The 18,611-nt window shown below is 53.0% G+C and overlaps 1 protein-coding gene across 1 annotated transcript in view; it reads right to left on the bottom strand.

Moving 5' to 3' along the window:
* Positions 1 to 8,407: 8,407 nt before the first annotated feature.
* Positions 8,408 to 18,611, bottom strand: part of EGFLAM (EGF like, fibronectin type III and laminin G domains) — a 183,458-nt gene continuing 173,254 nt past the window's right edge. The window contains exons 21-23 of the mRNA XM_041750439.1: positions 13,918 to 14,001; positions 10,389 to 10,492; positions 8,408 to 9,580 (exon numbers count right to left, since the gene is read on the bottom strand). Coding sequence (XP_041606373.1) covers positions 9,426 to 9,580; positions 10,389 to 10,492; positions 13,918 to 14,001 — 343 coding nt within the window. The 3' untranslated portion in view covers positions 8,408 to 9,425. The remainder of the gene's footprint in view (positions 9,581 to 10,388; positions 10,493 to 13,917; positions 14,002 to 18,611) is intronic.

Genomic DNA, 18,611 nt, shown 5'->3' with positions numbered 1-18,611 from the left:
TAGTCCTACCTAGGTAGCCTGTGCTTTTACCCAGAGTAAGGACTAGAATATGAATGGGCTACAACTCAGCCTGAAGAAACTATGGGCCAGTCGTGAATTAGTTGTGAAACACGCGTCCGTGTTCAAGTCCTAGTAGAGCACGTACGTACGGCCTGTCCTTCGGGGAGATGTCCGTGCATAACTTGTTTCCCAGATGGTGGATTCTTGGGCCAAGATGTATAACATCAGCCCTAAGGACTTTGAAAAGGTCAAAAGGACAGGAATGGTCTATGTATCAGCTGGATGCACTTTTTTTAACGTGTAGTATTCAACGTCACTGACGCTCGTCCACAGGCTCCAGGTCTTTACAGAAGAGCTGTGTGAGAATTGGTTCTGAATGGCCTGTAAATTTGATCCATTACCCTTCGCCTGGAGTGACTAATGGAAAAACCGAATTAAAAGTATTTCCTCAGTCTCTGAGAAGCAGGGAGTTGATGTAACAGGAGATGTCTTGAGCTGATTTGGGATCAAATCGGAGCGGATTTTTGTCCCAGAGCGATTAGTCTCAGATTAAAGAGACAAGAAAAGCCGTTGAGGATGATTTTGATAAAAACTGGGAGGTGGAAGTCGTGTTCAGTGAGTGCGGGTGGAGTGTGCGGGGTTGCGGCTGCGGCCCCCTCCGCCTCCCCGAGGCCTCCGCCTCCCCGAGGGGGGCAGCAGTGTGCGGGCCCAGCTCTGTCGCTCTGTGTCCCTCTGTCTGCCCGCCGCGGCCTAGACGCAGCCTCTGGGCAGACAACACCCAGGCCTGGAGCCGGGCCCTCGTCTCGGCGGGTCGCGTGGCAGCCAGGCACCTGCACCCCCGCTCCCAGGTGGCCCATCCGCAGCGCCCCTCACCAAGGGCCTGGAGTTGAATTTTCTGTCCCCCTTGGTGGCGCTTTTCATGTCCTCCGGCGGGGGCCAGCCGAGCCCTGGCTCTCCTCTGCCCTGAACCGTGGGGCCGGGCCGCCTCCCCTTGCCCAGCTCTTGGGGGGATTCCAGAGCGAGTCCAGGACACAAGGGGCTGACCTCTGGCCTCCCGAAGCCCCAGGAAAGCCGGCAGCCCTGCACCAGCCCCTGGCAGGGCCTGCGCGACCGCCACCCCCGTGGCCCCGAGGGGACCCGCCGCTGCCCACCCGCCCTCCAGGGAGCCTCCCCCAGCCTCGGGCCTGCAGTTCCAAGGGTCCCCTCCGGGCGCCGGGCCTCCCTGAGCCGAGCCCCTTCCCGCCGGTGGCCCTGGCCGGGGCCCCCCCAAGCGCCTCTCCACCACAGGGTGGCACATGGGCACAGCGGCTCCGGGAATAACTGGACTTCGAGTGCCTGCTTCCCGGGGTTCCGGGGAGTCCGAGCCATGTTGGTGGACAGTGACCCGCGGGGGCCCTGGTGGCGCCCAGGGCAGGCCGGGGCCTCGTTGGGGTGCAGGCCCCGGGCGGGCAGGAGGGTCCGCGGCGAGGGCACAGGCGCCCAGCCCTGGTCACCCCTGTGCCCCCCGGAGACCCGCTCTCCTCCCCACTGCTCATTGACAACGGCAGCCGGGACCCCCGCTAGAGCCCCCTGCTGCCACCCCAGCATCTCCTGCTTCGACACCTATGTCGTTCTCCAGGTTGGGTTCTGGGGACCCCCCCCTAAGTGACCAGCTGCACAGCTAGGCCCTCTGTGCCGTCCAGGCTTCGCCTCCCCTCCTCAGCCTAGGATGGTATCGGCTTTCCCAGAAGACAAGCCTGGCCTCATGTCTCAGACGTGGGCTTGGGGGGCAGGTAAGTCCTGGAAAGTTCACACTGGGCCGCAGCCCCCCCACTGCCCTCCGGGGCTGACACAGATCTTCTCTGCACCCCAAACTGCCTTCTCTCGGATTAGAGGGCTCCTCCCAGCCCGTGGCCTCCCCATCAGGTAGGGCAGAGGCCCCCGGTGGGGACGCCGGGGGCCTGCTGGGCCTCGTGTCCGTCCCTGGGTGCTCGCGTGGCCGGACAGAGGCCTTGTTCACGGGCCACTTTTACAAAAACTGCACGTTCCAAGTTGGAGGAGGACCAGTCCCCGGAAAGAAGGGAAGGGAGATTCCGAGCGAACAAAACAATATTCACGACAGGCTCACTAAAGAAAATCTAGAAAATAAGTAAAAGGGGAAAAAAATCATACTATCTTGTACGACAGTAGCTCCTTTTTTTTTTTTTTAAAGATTTTATTTATTTATTCATGAGAGACAAAGAGGCAGAGACACAGGCCGAGGGAGAAGCAGGCTCTATGCAGGGAGCCTGACGTGGGATTTGATCCCAGATCTCCAGGATCACACCCCAGGCTGAGGCGGCGCTAAACCACTGGGCCACCGGGGCTGCCCGACAGTAGCTATTTCTAACATTTTGGCCTTGTATCCTTTCAGACACTTTTCCTCTGTGAATATGTGTACATAACGTGATGCATTTTCATATGCGCGTGTGCGTGTCTGTGAGGGTCGCACTGTATATTGTTTTCAAACCGGATTCTTTTATTTAACTTATTTTGAAAATCTTTTCATATCAGTAGGATTTACATGGCATTGCTCTTTCATGAACACATTAGACTCTAGTGTATGGATATATTATTTAAATTTCCTTATTGAATTCCTTTGTGCTTGCTCATTTATAAAAACTGTTGATACCTTGCATTAAATAGTGGATGGCTCTGGAAGCCAGCAAAGATGCTTGGCATTGATTTGGTTGGCACTAGAAACCAACACTCGAGCTTCACACTGGGCGCCACGGGCACACTACAGTCAAGCACTCCCCAGTCGACTTTTCTAAGCCATAAAATGTGGTCTTTTACCGCCAACTGACTAATGAAGGTGCCAACCTATTGCAGAGTTCTGCTTACGTGCCACTTCCTCTAAGATGATGGGGCTCCTGCTGGGTGGCCTTTGGAAAAGGCAGCTGCCTGGCTCGGGTTCCCCCATTCCTCAGGGCACCCCCACCAACATCATGAGTCCTTGGTCATTGGTAAGGGTCCCTGGACCCAAGGGAAACACAACTTTTCAGGAATAGGGATTTTGAAAGATTTTGATGTGCTCTGGGAATAGAAGTTCCTTTACCCAGGGAGTCTGGGTTTGACCTGTAGGGTAGGGCAGTGGCCGACTGTGGCATGAAGGGGAGAGCACAGACCTAAAATGTCTGAGGAAAATAGCTCCGGGTTCCGGTGAAGTACTGTGTGGACGTGGCACAGCGGGGGAGTTAGGGTTGATGGGTTGTAGGAGGCACAATTCTAAGCTGGTCCCCGAGATTCTCAGCCTCCGAGGCCTGCTTCCATCCCACCCCCTGGAGTGGGAGCCCAACCCAGGAATGAGACAAGATGTCCCTCCCATGAGTAGGCTACTCATCAATGACTTGTGTTCACAAAAAGCACGATTATCTAGGGTGGGCCTACACCTAACCAGAGCTGTCACAGGAGCGCTGGGCCTTGGGGAAGGGGTCTCCTGCGGCTTTGCGGGAGCAGGTGGCCGGTGAGCCTGCCGGATGAGGCCGCAGCCCCGGCCGACGCTGACCGGAGGAGCTGGGTCTTCTCCATCCTTCGTCTTCTTGCCCGTGTCCCATCCAGGGCTTGGCCCCCACGTAGCGAACCCTCAGTGAATGTTCTCCAAGCCAATGCGTGTTGGCACGTGCCTGTGAGGGGGGCCGCTAAAGCAATGCTTGTGAGGCCCCAGGTCATGTGGCCTCATTCCGCCCTCACAGCCCCAAAGCCCCTGAGCAAACCCCGAGGGCTTCAGGCTGCCAGTCCAGAGGCAATCGCGTCACAGTGACTAAGACCCCAACACTTGGCCAATCGCTTCACCTCCCCAACCCTGTTTGAGGGTCCAGACCAGCGATCACTCCGCTTCCTTCATCCGTGGGGGGTAGAAATGCGGCCAGGGCAACCAGTGGGTGCATTTTCTGCTCAACTTGACGACGCCCCCTTGTCATACCCACGCTCTCCCCGCTGGGAGCTGAAGTTCAGCGGGAACACGGGACATGTGCAGCCGGGGTCCAGGTCACCAAGCGGCAGCCTCGCATCCACACCCTTCTCCCCAACTCTCTCCGTCTGATAGCCCCTCACCGGCCTCTGCCTTCCAGAAGCCCATGTCCTAACAGGGCTTTTGGCCCCTCAGCCCCTGGCCTGGTGCCTGTTAACTTTTGTTGCTAAATGAAGCTATTTGAGCAAATTTCTTGAGCTCCCCTGGCCTTCCTTCTCAGAGACATTCCAATCCCGTCCTCTTTGAGCTAAAGCAGAGCTGCGGCCGTCGCCAGGCCGGGCCCTTGCTCGGAGGTAGGCCACTCGGACCCCCCCCACGGGCCCCCCTCACCCCCTGACCACATGCTTAGAGATTTCCGGGCCCCTGTAAACCACCTGCAGCTCGAGCAGGTCTGCGAGACAAAGGCAAGTGGAAAGCAGCCACCTCATCCCAAACACCGAGACCAGTGTCCTCCTGCGTCCTTCCAGGAAAAGACCAGCGCTCCCTGGGACCCGCGACGGCTCGGGCTCCGCAGGGCCGCAAGGGGAGGGGCGGCTGCCAGGGCCAGGGCACTCCGCTGCTTGGGAGCAGTTGGTGACGCCCCCGAGTGCTGGAGGTGGCTTGTGGGGGGGGGGGGGAGAGAAGGGAAAACACTTCACACCCAGACCTCGCGGCGCTGCGGCTCCCCGAACCCCACTCCGACCGAATGGCTCCCGTCCCCCCTTCCAGCGTTATCCCCCCCAGAGTCCTCAGGAGAAGAGAACTTTGGAGGAAGGCAGACGTGGAGCTGCGACGAGGAGCTGGCGAGCGGACGCCGGGCCTGGCCTCGGCCCACACCCCCGCCCCCAGGCCCGGCGGCCCCCCAGCGACCTGAGAGAGCCCCAGCAGGCCACCCCGCGATCCTGGGGCCCTCGCGCCGGTCGTGGCTGGCGGCAGGCCGGGGGACAAGCTGGCAAGCTCCATCAGGGCTGCGTCCTCGTGCTGGGACCGCGGGGCGTCCCGGCCAAGCGGCCGCACACCTGGCCTGGCCGTCCTCAGGGGGGGCTGGTACTAGGACGACCCGCGAACGTGAGGCTGGAGTGGGGCTACTCCCGGGGCGATCCCAGGAGCCAGGCCCCCTGTGCGCTGGAACGGCCACCGCCGGCTCCGGGCTGGCCTGGCACCCACAGCCGCCGCGCACCCAGGCTTCCAACACCTGGAAAGGGGGCCGCTGAGTGACCCACATCCTCCGTCAGGGAAAAGCCACCTGGGAGGGGGTGACGGCCCTGCCAAGCCCTTGTTGGGGATTCTGATTCTGAGCCTTTCGTGCCTTTGGTCCGCTCGTCACACCCCCTTCTCAGCGGAGGGTCTGGGCGCCCCCGTGACCCCCCGCCCCGCAGGGCAGCTACCGTGTGTGGCCGGACCGGCCGAGCTGGAGGAGGCAGTAAAGGGAACGGGGAGCGGCTGATGCTTTGTCCAGGCCTCTGGCCTCAATGACGAATGGTCTCTGTGCGTGGAGCTGGAGTCCTCTGCCTCTATTGCCCCCGGCAGCTGGGCCTCGCCGGCCGCCCTGGCCCTGGTGCTTCCCTCCCAGGAGCGCAGCCTGCCGGGGCAGGGGGTGGCGGGGGCCGAGGGGGCCGGGGGCCGCCCCCGCTCCCTAGTCCTCTTCCTTTGGGAACTCTCAGTGCTCAAAACAAGCTTTCTGAGAACCATATTTTTCTGGGTTAAAGGTGAAAAATGCAGCATTTCCTCCAAGTGGAAAGCACTGGGCCTGCCAGCTCCGGGCACATTTCCGAGATCCTTCCTCCCACTCAGGGAGGAGGCCGGCTCGCGAGGCGGAGAGAGGCTGAGGTGGGTGGTGCAGCCGAGGCGGCGGGGGGGGGGGGGGGGGGGGTGGGGGGGTGGGGGGGGGTGGGGGGGGGGTGGGGGGGTGGGGGGGGGAGGGCACCCCGGGGCCTGTCTGGGTTGGCACAGGCCGGAGGCTGGAACAGCACTGGGGCCGGAAGGGAAAAGCAAACAAGAGGGTAGGGGAGCAGGGCGGCCCTCCAGAGGACTTCGGGGACAGCGTGGGGGCCACCAAGCCCCGCGGGCCTTCCGGAAACAAACCGCGCAGCCGGGCTCAGGGGAAACATGCGGGTGTGGGGACATCAGGTCGAGTAGCAGAGGCAAGAACACCCCCGCCCTCGCCTGCCCCCCCCCACCCCGCCATCCTTGCTGGGGACACTTGGAGTCAGGAGGATCGTCTCAGACCCTGACAGTGGGACAGAAGGTCCTCGGGCCCCGGGACAGGCTCGTGCCCAGCCCCCGCGCTCAGCCCTCCTCTGAGCCCAAGGCCCGGCGGCTTCCTCCATGTTCCCCGCGGAGCCACCACGCAGGGGCTGCGAGGCCCCGTCCTCGGAATCACAGCGCGGCTGCCAGGTGCCAGGAGGCAGGTGGATGGGTCTCTGCACCACCGGGGCCGCAGCCGGAGTGGGGGCCCCTCGCCCCGACCCCACCACTTCTCTTGACAGCCTGTGACCCGTGCGGCCCGGCCCGGCTTGCTCGGCCCCGCGGCCCCAGGCCCTTCCTGGAGTGACCTCGGCCTCGTGGCTCCCTGCAGAGGTGCAGGCTCCTGTCTCTTCCGTCTGTGCACTTGCTCCCGGAGGCGGCGGGGACGCGCGGCACTTCCCAGCCTCGGCTGTCGGAGCCCTTGCCCTCACTCGAGGCTGTGCTCCTCTGGAGAGAAGGCGCCAGCCGGTCCCCTGGCCGGACTCAAGTCCCCTCACTGTGCCCGCTGAGGCCGCACACGTGGATGGGCCCAGCTGAGGCCAGAGCCGTCGGGTCGAGCCCGGCCGAGCCCAGCGGAGCTGCGAGCTGTAGGCTCAGGGCCCGTGAGCGATGAACCCTCCGTGCGGTTGGCCCCGGACGCCGGCTGGCGGGCAGGGTTTGTGGCGCCAGGTGACAGACCTGGAGGGGGACCTAGGGGTCCCAGCGTCAGCCTGCGCTCACCTCAGCGCCCCCGCCACCGAGCCCAGGCCCTAACCCCTCAGCTTCAGAGCAACGATGTCCGATCCCCTCGACCACCCCATCCCGTGTCCCCGGGGTTTTGTCCCACGAGAGGGTGAAGAGCCCGGCTCCTGGCATGGGATACACCGTCTCCTACCGTCTTCTCTGACCCCGAGCCCCCAAGGGCTCCGCTGCTCGGGGGTCACCCTACTCTGCTGCCCCCAGGCCACCGTGGCATCCCCCTTCCTAACCCCTTCTGGTCCCACCCAGCGGGGGCGGGAGGTGCAGCCCACGATTCTCTCCTCTGCTCCCACACACACCCCCAGGTCCCAATCCCCGGGTCACCGCAGTTTTCTCTGGATGACACCTGCAGGGACCACCGGCTCATCTACAGCACAACTCCTCTGGCTTTAGCACAGCTGCATATTTTGCTAACATTGCAATGTTTTATTTTTTTGGGGTGGTTTTTTATTTCTATATTTGGGGGGGTGGGCTAGAGGCGAGGGATTCCACCTGGGCTAGGAGCGTGCCTCCACTCTATCTTGGGGAGCGTGGCTCCTAGCAGTCGCCAAGGGAAAGGCGGCCTGGGAGGCGGTAAAACCCGTTTCCTGAGACGTCGTGGGGCAGAACCTTCTCGATTTCCCTGAAGGGGACAGAGAATACAGATCTGTTGGATTAAGAAACGTAAAATGCTGGGCCAGGGAACTGGCACAAGAGAACTGTGCAAAGAAGTGCAAGTCCACGAGGAATTCCGGGAACCGTGCAGGGAACAGACTGAAGGCAAGAGGAACACACGCAGCAATACGGTGACTCTATTTTCGAAGCTGAACGCCAGCGGGAAGGTCTGGCAACTGACTAAACCGGAGAACAGCAAAAGAAGCAAACACAGAACACCCCGCTTGCTACCATGTGGTCCTCCGGGAGGGGGGATCCTGCCCACCGGGGGTCCCAGAGGCAGGAGCACAGGCGGAAGCACCAGTGACCGTCTCTAGTCCACTTACTCATCTTCCAGAGATCTCAGGTCGCCCGCCTCTGTGCTTCGCCCAAAGCTCAAAGTCCTCACTGAACACAAGCTGCACACACGAGAGGCAAGTCATGACGGACTAATTATAGGCTCTGATGGAGTCAGATCGTATTTCCCTCCTCTTTGGGGACAGCACCCATCTCACCTCCCCCTCAGCAAGTCCCGTCCTGGGGCTCGGCCACCGAGCCAGCTGTCTGCGGGATCGCAGCCCAGGCTCCGAGGAGGCAGCCTCGCTCCTCTGGTTCCTGCCCAGCAGCTCAGATGCTGAGGGCACCCTCTGCCCCGGAACAGCCTTGGAATCACCAAGTGTGACACTGTCCTCGCAGGGATCATGTCCACCGTTCATGACCAAGTGTATCGGTGCCCATTTGTGGACGCGGCTTCTGCGAGGACCAGTACACACCTACCCCCCCCCCCCACCGTGAATAAAAGACTGAATGAATGAGCTCTAGCCTTCTTCATCTCCTTTATTCAAGTTCACTACAGACGTTCCCCCTCTCTTAAAAATGACAGTGACCCTCCTCAGTAACACGTGCCCGTTAATCTGCTTATTTTGGAAGCTTCATGTTCATCTCCGTGAGCCATCCACATTTTCCGTAAGAGAATAGTCAGCTTCCCCAAGGTGTGCACCCCAAGATAACCATCCCACTCCAACGGATGCCGCAAAGGGCCCGAACAAGTCTCTTTGGGGGGAAAATTTTTAGGAAATGTGCAAAGAATTCAGAGTTGTCCGCACAAACTTGCAAAAGTATACGGTGTGGACAATCTGCAGCTATAAAAATATACACATACAAAAAGACAGCTACAAAATCATGGTGCCCACTTTCTTAGATTTGCATTATAAAAAGTAGGGATTTTTCATTAAAGATCAACATGGGGGGGGTGGCATTATTACTGTGACTCCACGGCTGTCCCCCAACCTTATTTTCCTCGAACAGTCAGAGCACATTGAACCAGCCACTGAGGAGTGGAAGGGATTAATAATTCATGGGCCAAGGTGAGAAATTCAAGGTTCAAGGTCAAATAGTTATTCTGCTGTCAGTAAGAGTGTCATGAGTCAGGGAAGGAGGGAAGTATTTTAATACCGCCCTTTGGGTCTCTATTTTTTTTTCCTTTCTTTTTTTTTTTTATGCACTATGAATCACAACACAGTCATTGAGCTACAGCAGATAGGCTCTGGAATTTGCATCGATGTGTGATCTCTGGCAGCCCCTACACATTCAATGGACAAAGTTTGATGCTTCCTACACAGAGTATTCCGTTGGGTTTGGCCCACAGAGAGTCAGCAGGAAAGGCCACACAGGGACTCCTGTCTTGGTTCTAGTTTCTCATCAGGAGGTACTTTCTCCTTGATGAGAAGAAACACACCTGGTCCCCGTGCCTCTGTGTATGGCGTCAGGCAGGGTCTCGGGGCCCCTGGGATTCTCGGCATAGAAGGCTATGTCCCTTGGGCAAGGCCAGCTGGTGTTACTTGGCTCCACAAGTATTGATGTTTTTCCCATCCACGGCGTCTTCCACGAGGGAGATGTGGTAATCGGTGGACAGGGTGAAATGAGAAATACAGCCCACAAGGCCTCGCATGTATTGCCTGTTAGTGTGCAGAGCGATTTCCTTCATTCCACCTGCCAGGAAGCAAGAAGGAGATGGGGTGAGCCAAAGGGAAGCAGGTCTCTTTAGGACACTTGAGTGTCTTCTGACCAAGGTGCCCCTTGGCTGACAGGAGGAGTGAGGGCTGTGAAGCTCTCCAACTGCTCTCAGTACATGGCATGTGTCTCATAATTACCCTGGAAGGAGCAGGTTGACTTGTATCAATCTGACCCACAACCAGAGGCTACAAATACCCCCTCACATGTGATTTATGACCCTATTGACCACTTAAAACCAAATAGCATCTGGTAAATTTTGAAACCTTATATAATGTCAACAAGAAGTAGCATGCAGTTAAAGCATGATGTCATCTTAAACTGAAAGAAATACACTGAGAGTGAGAGCTTTCAGTCAGGTTCACTTGTAGGAAATATCATTTGGATAGAGATGTATTTTCACATTTATGCATCTGCAGTAGCAGGTTCTACACTATTTACAGAAATACTACTCATCCTAATTTTGAGAGGGGACAAGAAAGATCCTCTCCTTCCTCAGAGAACACTTTTGGAGCTATATTAAGCAGGTTCTTGTTCTATAAACAAGAAAAGCATGGTTTTCCTGGTGGGTCAGTCCAAAGCACAAAAGCATCTAAGTGCTTCCTGCCCCCTCAGCCCTGAGTCACAAGTTCAGAAAATGGAAGAATAGAATTATCTGGCAAGCTTCCCAACTTCCAAGTATTTGATCCAGTGAAGTGCACCGCTTTGGTGGGGAACCCCACCAAGACAAATGGAGGATTAATGAGAAGGCACTGGTGTAATTTAGATTCGGTCAGAGGTCACTTACCCACATAGAGAGCTCCATTGATGTTGAGCTGCCTCATCATGCCAGGTGATTTGCCTGTTCTGGCCCCATAGTCATCCACAGTTATCTTTCCGGATTGGCCATCCCTGTAGAAACCATCATTTTTGGGAGCTTCACTCAATTATTCACTCATTTTAATAAAACTGTATTCAACTGTACCTACCTCTGTGCCAGGCACTATCTTAAATGATGGAAGTACAAGAAATGAAAGAAGAAAAAAAGTTCTTATCCCTCAGGAGTTTACGGTTTCCCGAGGTGAACAAAAAAAAAAATCAAATTGTAAATAACAACAGCGTGTCACCACTCTGCAACAGAGGAATGCCAGCATGCCGTGGAACACAGGAGAAGGTGAGGGGGTCGGGGAAAGCTGCAAAGGAGATTCTGAGATGAGCTTCAAAGGCTGGGTAGGTCAGGGGAAGGAGGAGGGTAACACGAACAGGAAGTGGAAATGCCAAAGAGAGAAAATAACAGGGGGTTGGTACAGGCCAGGCAGAGAGAATTCTGGAGGTGGCAGCAGAGTGGCCAGAAGCAGATGGTGAAGCGCATTTCTCCCAAAGGGAACCAGAGAAGAACTATAAGGGAAGGAATGGTGGTAATGTGACACACGGTGAGTCCGAATGGTGTGCAAAATAAAATGGGAAGCCAATGAAGCAGGTTTTGTAGGTAGAGGATTACTCTACGGGAGGACAAAGAATGGCTGAGAAGTCTCTAAAGGACCCACAGAGTCGCCCAAAAGTGACGGTGAGGACAATGGAGTGGGGGTGTTCATCTGCAGCAAGGGCCTTGCCATTTTCTAAGCTGGTCTCCAAAACTATCCAGTACCAGGGATCTTCTTCAAAAAAACCACCTGTTTGTATAGCTCTTGGAGGGCTGAACCAACTCAGGCTGCACTTTTTATTTATTTATTTACTTATTTATTTTTAGCAGCTCATTACTGATCTGCTCATAGTCTTTTTTTTTTATAGCAAACTGTTCTTGTTTCTTGGGTTTCTAGCCTCTCTTATCTCTCTGACAATAGTAATATGTTCATTTTTTCATTCAAGTCTGTTTCCTTCGAATTGCTTTGTTACATTGATTTGTTCTGACATCCATCTTTTATACTGGAGACTCTTTTCAAATGCCTAGGGATTCCTGACTGCCACTTCATGGTTAAGTGAAGGGAAAAAGCATCGGGCGCCTGGGTGGTTCAGCTGGTTAAGCGTCTGACTCTTGATTTTGGCTCAGACCATGATCTTATCAGGGTCATGAGACTGAGCAAGAGACTCCTCCCTCAGCAAGGAGTCTGCTTGAGACTCTCTCTCTCTCTCTCCCTCTGCCCCTCCTCCACCTGATCATACTCTCTCTAAAATAAATAAATAAAATCTTAAAAAAAAAAAAAAGAGAAAAAGCACTAAATGGCAGATTGGGAGCTCTGTGTGCAGGATGGGTTCCGTTGACTGGGGCTTCATAGTGCTGGGATTTGGCTCCATCATTTTCTTGGGGGACACCTGAATTTTCTACTTTCCTTACTGTGGGGTATAGGCCTGGGTCCCAGCATCCTGGAATCTCACCAGGGGAAGAATCAAGGGGTTTGTAACATTCAAAATATGAGCTTGTTCACAGTCCCCAGCCTTAGTTTGTATAGTTGATACACTATACAGCGCCACCAGTTCAGACCCTTATTTTACTTTCTCCAGAAAACTGCCTTTCATTATTTTCCCCTGGGTAGTGAAAGGGCAATGTGCCCGCTATATGAGGTAGAAGAGGGGCTTGAGTTCTAACTCCTCAAGTAAATTCAAGTAAGTTTTTTAAAACCAATCTTCCCACTTTTAGCTCCTCCTTCACCTTCCAAAGGTTTATGGCTCTACCCTTTCTTGGGGGATATGATAATATAAATCTGGTTGGCCAGGTCTCATGTCTTGGTAACAACTCTTCTAATAACTAACTTCACAGGTAATTCTGTTCTGTCCTCACCCTCGAGACCATACACTGCCTCCTCACTTTGGATACGCTTTTTCAGAATCTCATGCCTGAATGCTGGGATGGGCAGTTCCGGCCCCCCAGCTTGCCTCGCCTGACCTGCCTTTCCCATGCTACCCCCCCTCCCAACCATTACTCTAAAAAATTCCATTTTTTCCCACTTTAATTCATCTAAGAATTTTTCATTTTTTTCTATGTCTGAAATGAGGATATGTCATATAATTAACGGCATCTTAGGCTTAAGAAAACATTGTATCAGCTTCTAATGTAATAAGTAATGGGCAGGAGAGTGGAGTCCAGCCAGGCTACTCCCTCCACAGCCTATGTGTGAGCTGAGGAGGACAGTGACCATGGTAGCCCCATGTTTCCTCAGCCACACTCATGACCTCACCTACTGACATTCCCGGGAAGGGCTATGGTAAATGTTCAGGGAAGAAACACAGACTCTATTCAGCTCATCTTCTGGAACCTTCATCTAATGTGGCAAGACTAACCTTTTTTTTATAGAGCTAAGCTTGGGCCTGCTATTTGGTTTCTCAGAATATACTGTTAAGACTATGGACACAGGTAGTAAAACTAATTTTAAAGGAATGAGGGACACCTGGTTGGCTCAGTGGTTGAGCGTCTGACTTTGGCCCAGGGCGTGACTCTGGGGTCCCAGGATTGAACCCTGTATCAGGCTCCCTGCATGGAGCCTGCTTCTCACTCTGCCTGTGTCTCTGCCTCTCTCTCTCTCTCTCTCTCTCTCTCTCTCTGTGTGTGTGTGTGTGTGTGTGTGTGTGTGTGTGTGTCTCATGAATGAATAAAATAAAATCTTAAAAAAAAAATAAAGGAATGATTCACCCAAAGTTAATCAGAAGTCAAGGTAGTGACCTCTGTGAGCGGGGAGATATGTAACTGAGGCAGGGCACACACAGCTTCTAAAGCTCAGGTAATATAATGTCAAAAAAAAGAAAAAAGTGGGCAATTGCTTCCACAATGAGATTTAAAACATTCCTCAGGGATCCCTGGGTGGCGCAGCGGTTTGGCGCCTGCCTTTGGCCCAGGGCGCGATCCTGGAGACCCGGGATCGAATCCCACATCGGGCTCCCGGTGCATGGAGCCTGCTTCTCCCTCTGCCTGTGTCTCTGCCTCTGCCTCTCTCTCTCTCTCTCTCTCTCTCTCTCTGTGACTATCATAAATAAAAAAAAAAAAAAAATTAAAAAAAAAAAAAAAAAAAGAAAACATTCCTCAAAGTCCAGAAGCCCTGAAGTCTTATCCCACTAGAGATATCTAGATCTCACTAGATCTAGATCCAGTTCGGTTATCAAGAAGTTATTTTTCTGAAAGTCCTCTAATGAGTGAAGACTTGGGAGTCCAGCCTGTCTGGCCTGTCAGTGTTAGGGAAAGGCAAGGGGTAAGTTAGGAACAGAATGCCCTGAATGACTGGGGTCGGAAGTAGTAGGATGCCAGGCGAGGTTGGGGAACCGGACATGGGGGCCACAGGGACTTGGAAGGCACATCCACCCCTTGCTGAGCTCTGGCTCTGTCTCCCCCTGTGGTGGGGACTCACCTAACAGCCTTGACTCGGTGCCACCGACCATCATTGAAGGAGCCATTAACCATGATGGATGCCATGCCGCTGCCCAGGTTATAGCTAATGGCAGGAGAGAAGAAACAGACAGACAGAATAAGGTGCTGAAGTACAGACAGCCGGGCAACCACAAACGATTCTCACTGCAAAAATTCCTTGGAACTCAGACTAGAGTTTCCTTAATACAAAACAAAACAATGTTATAATAAGCATTAGAGTTTCCAGGCTAGGCCATGGATGATCCAAAAAAAAAAAAAAATGTTTTCTTTTAATTCTAAACGTAGTAAACATTTACCTTTTCAACCCTTTTCAAGGATAAGTTTGGTTAGTGTTGAGTACGTTCACATTGTTGTGCAAGCAATGTTCACAACTGGTTTTATCTTGCAAACCTGGAACTCTGCACCCCTGAAACTAAAGCTCCGCACTCACCCTTTCCCCAACCTTGGCAGCCACTGTTCTATCTTCTCTCTCTGTGGCCTTGACTATTCTAGATACCCCATCTAGGTAGACTCATACAGTGTTTGTCCCTTTGTGAACGGCTTACTTCATTTAGCACAACGTCCTCAAGGGTTCGTTTGTTTGTGTTGGCCCCACATACAGAAGCATCAACACTGTAGTATCAGGACAGGAAGGGCTTCATCACTTGTATCATGTTGTACTAGCTTAAATACTGCCCCCCCCCCACTTAATGCTCACTCAGAACCTCAGATACTGCCCCCCCCCCAAATTAATGGTCAGAACCTCAGAACAGGACCTTATTTGGAAAGAGGATCTTTGCAGATGTAATTAGTTAAGACAAAGTCATCCTGGGTTAGGGCAGCCCTAAATCCAATATTCCTTAGAACAAGAGAACATTTTTGGACACAGAGACGTGTAAGGAAGAATGCCTCAGGAAGATGCAGGCAGAGATTGGAATGATGCATCTAGAAGCCAAGACACACCAAGAATTGCCAGCAACCACTCTACCTGGGAGAAAGGGATAGAACATTCTCCCTCACGGGCGCCTGGGTGGCTCAGTGGTTGAGCATCTGCCATTGGCTCAGGTTGTGATCCCGGGGTCCTGGGATCCAGTCCCACACCAGGCTCCCCGCAGAGAGCCTGCTTCTCCCTCTGCCTGTGTCTCTGCCCCTTTCTCTGTGTCTCTCATGAATAAATAAAATCTTAAACAAAACAAAACAAAAAAAAAAAGAAAAAAAGAACATTCTCCCTGAGAGGCCCCCAAAGGAACCAATCCTGCCAACACCTGTGTGCTGGACTTCTCTCCTCCAGAACCGTGAGGGAAGACAATTCTATTGTTTTAAGTCATCCAACTTGTGGTAATTTGTTATGGCAGCTCTCAGAAACTAATACATGTGTTTTCACTTTCTGAAAAACAGAACAAAACAGAACAAGGCAGAGTGGGCTGAGCCCCAGAGAGATCAGGACAATCTGCCTAAAACCCCGAAGCGAATGTGTAGGACGTAACTTGGTGCCTTATCTGTTCCTCCCTCCTCGCTTGACTCTGATATCAGGTCCACTCGGTAGCTTCGTATTTCCTATTTCAGTTTCCAGATGCCCTGGCCTACCCTAAGGGTACCAGAAGATGTGCACATGTTGTTTACCAGAGAGAACTATTCCTCTTAGTCCAGTGCTCATTTAATAATTATAATTTAATTCAATTCAACAAATATTTCGTGAGTGACTACTCCGGGCTGGGCACTGGGCCAACTGCCTAGCCCTCCCCTTGATAATGTAATAAAGCCTATGTGATCATGCTTTTCAAAGAAAATGTGTTCCACCAGGGCACCTCTCTCCTCATCTTGTAAGAGGACATGTCTGTCCATTACTTCACTGGCCAAGAAACAGGAACATTGAAAGGAAACCTGGCTTAGTTACTGAGCTCTTCCATGCACTCGCTCTGAGAAAAAGAGCAAAAATAGAAAGCCCTTGGCTTTCCCCAGGGAATGCCCTATGGGTCCCTCCTGTAATCATGGAGGCTCCAAGGAGTCACCCAGACCATCGACACTGAGCCAAGCACACAACTTGGGTGACCTGACAAGCTGGGAGATCAGCTGTCACGCTGATCCTGAAAAGTTTACTGCTTCCTAATGAATTTTCCACATTCGGAGTCTCCTTGTATGCAGCAGACTGGAGGTGGGACTTTCAGATCTCATTATTTAGTGGCCAAATGACCTCTTGAAGAAATGAATGAGTATGAAGTAAGGCTGAGAGCTGGTTGGCAGAAACTGAGCTGACTTACCAGGTGTGGCTTTTATGAAAGGCGACTCAGGGTCGCCAAGCATGGGCACTTGGATTGGACTGGCCTGCCTGGATTCCCAGTCTTGCCAATTTCTAGCTCTTTGACCTTGGCCATTTGCCCCATTTCTCTGAGACTGTTTCCTCATCTGTGAAATGGGGTAATGATTCCTTCCCTAAAGGACTGTAGGGAATATTACATAAAAGAGCACAGCACATAAGATCCAAACAAATAACCCCACCACCCTACATATATGCAGTCCTTGAAGTGGCTTAGAGTCCACACTGACAATACACCTGGAGGAACCTGCAGTAAGCAGAAAGTTGCCACCAAGAGTTAAATTCATCAAGCCTCTCTTGGAAGAGTAGTCATGTGTGAGAGTGAACCAACAGGCTGTAAATCTGTAACTAAAAAGGTCAGGAACACCCAGATCTCAGAATCAAAGGGACTTGGTTATAATCTCAGGGACACTAGGCTGGAATGTGACTGTAATTCGGTGAATGGAAACCTTTCACCTGTGTTTGGATAAAAGACAGGCTTTCTTCTGCTCTCCAACCTGATAACGCTCCTGTTTATGCAAAGAGCCAGAATGTGCTCAAGGGAGTCAACACTGAACCTAGCAGACAGGAATCCAGCCCTCATTGTGAGGTGGAGGCTGGGGCGGGAACTCCCATTTCCATGGCCTGACTTTCCAACACCCCCCACCACTCTCTCGGACCTTCCAAGTAACCTCCTGTTTCCCCAGACGCCCTGTTACCCTGGACTATCTCTTTGGATTTTTTTTACAATAATAAAAGACCAAGAATAGTGGTTATTTGCTTTGGGAGAGGGCATGAGGGAGTTCTCTTAGGTGTGGGAAATGTTTTCTATCTTATTCTGGGTGGTGGTTACACAGGTATCTACACGTTTAAAAATTTTTCAAATTTATCAAGCTGTACACCTCATATTTATGCACTTCATGTAAGTTATAACCTCAGTTTTAAAAAAGGTGGAAACATGGGGCACGTGGATGGCTCAGTGGTTGAGTGTCTGCCTTTGGCTCAGGTTGTGATCCTGGGGTCCTGGGATCAAGTCCCATATCAGATTCCCTGCAGGGAGCCTGCTTTTCCCTCTGCCCATGTCTCTGCCTCTCTCTGTGTGTGTGTCTCTCATGAATAAATAAATAAAATCTTTTTAAAAATAGGTAGAGGGCAGCCCCGGTGGCTCAGCAGTTTAGCGCTGCCTTTAGCCTGGGGTGTGATCCTGGAGTCCTGGGATCGAGTCCCACATCAGGCTCCCTGCATGGAGCCTGCTTCTCCCTCTGCCTATGTCTCTCTGCCCCTGTGTGTGTGTGTGTGTGTGTGTGTGTGTGTGTGTGTGTGTCTGATAAATAAATGAAATCTTAAAAAAAAAAGAAAAAAAGGTAGAAACATAATGAATGAATGAATGAATGAACAAATGAGTGCATGTCTGGCTGCTCTATCAATGCCTTGTAAATCTGGTTAGCATGACTTGGTTACTCTGATCCAAATTTACCTGCTCAACTTGCTGTGCACGGGAAGCTATGGGGCTGAGTACCAAGGTGGGCTTCTGGGAAAAGCCACCATGTAAGGCCTTCTGGAAACCAGTGGCTGCCTCCACATGGTGACACACCAACTTAGTCTTACCCCCTTTGAACTGTAGCACAGAGCATTTTGCTAATGTCAGATCTCTTCCTTTTCTCTGTTGCATGAAAATGTTATCAGGGTCACATGGAAATAGTGGGAAAGACTATCAATCAGGTGGTTTTCACAAACCTGTTCACCTGTTCACTTTGTGTCCCATACACAATCATAAAATGTAATGAAACAAAACAACCAAAAAGTACACTTTTAGCTGAACCCTTAGATTCCCTGTCTTCTATTTAATCTCGCACAAAGAAACCCAGAAAACATTTGCTCAAAGATAAGAATTTAAATAATCATTACCACTAACAGCTAGACCCTGCACTAAGTCCTTTATGTGAATTAACTCATGTGATCCTCACACCTGTTTGCTTCTGGCTTTGACAGAGAGATGGGGTAGCTTGGGGAGGTCGCCTGGCCGTGGCACACGGAATGGCACACGTCTGACTCTGAAGCCCAGGCCCTTGACCACTGCAGACCCTGTTTCTTAGGGCATGGTTCCTGCTTGTTTCCAGTCGGATCCTGGCCCCCAGCAGGACCTGGTCCCTCAGAGCCTCTGAGGGCGGTCCCAGGGACCTACCTCGGAGCCCAGCTCCCGGGCTGACTCAGTCCACTGACATTTTCAAACCACTGGCCCGCGCTCTCATCCCCTTCCACGCCCGCCTCCCGCAGCACTTCCTCCATCTGTGCTGGGTGAATGGGTGTGGGAAGTCACTGCCCGGAGGAAGGAAGTGGACGTGGGGTGGCAGCTCGGCAGCTCCAGGCCCGGGGACCCGGGGCAGGGCCTCGCCAGC

The sequence above is a fragment of the Vulpes lagopus genome, chromosome 3, assembly GCF_018345385.1.
Source record: "Vulpes lagopus strain Blue_001 chromosome 3, ASM1834538v1, whole genome shotgun sequence".
Lineage (NCBI taxonomy): Eukaryota > Metazoa > Chordata > Mammalia > Carnivora > Canidae > Vulpes > Vulpes lagopus.
Note: the sequence above shows the minus strand (reverse complement) of the source record. Positions and strands in the feature narration are given on the sequence as shown.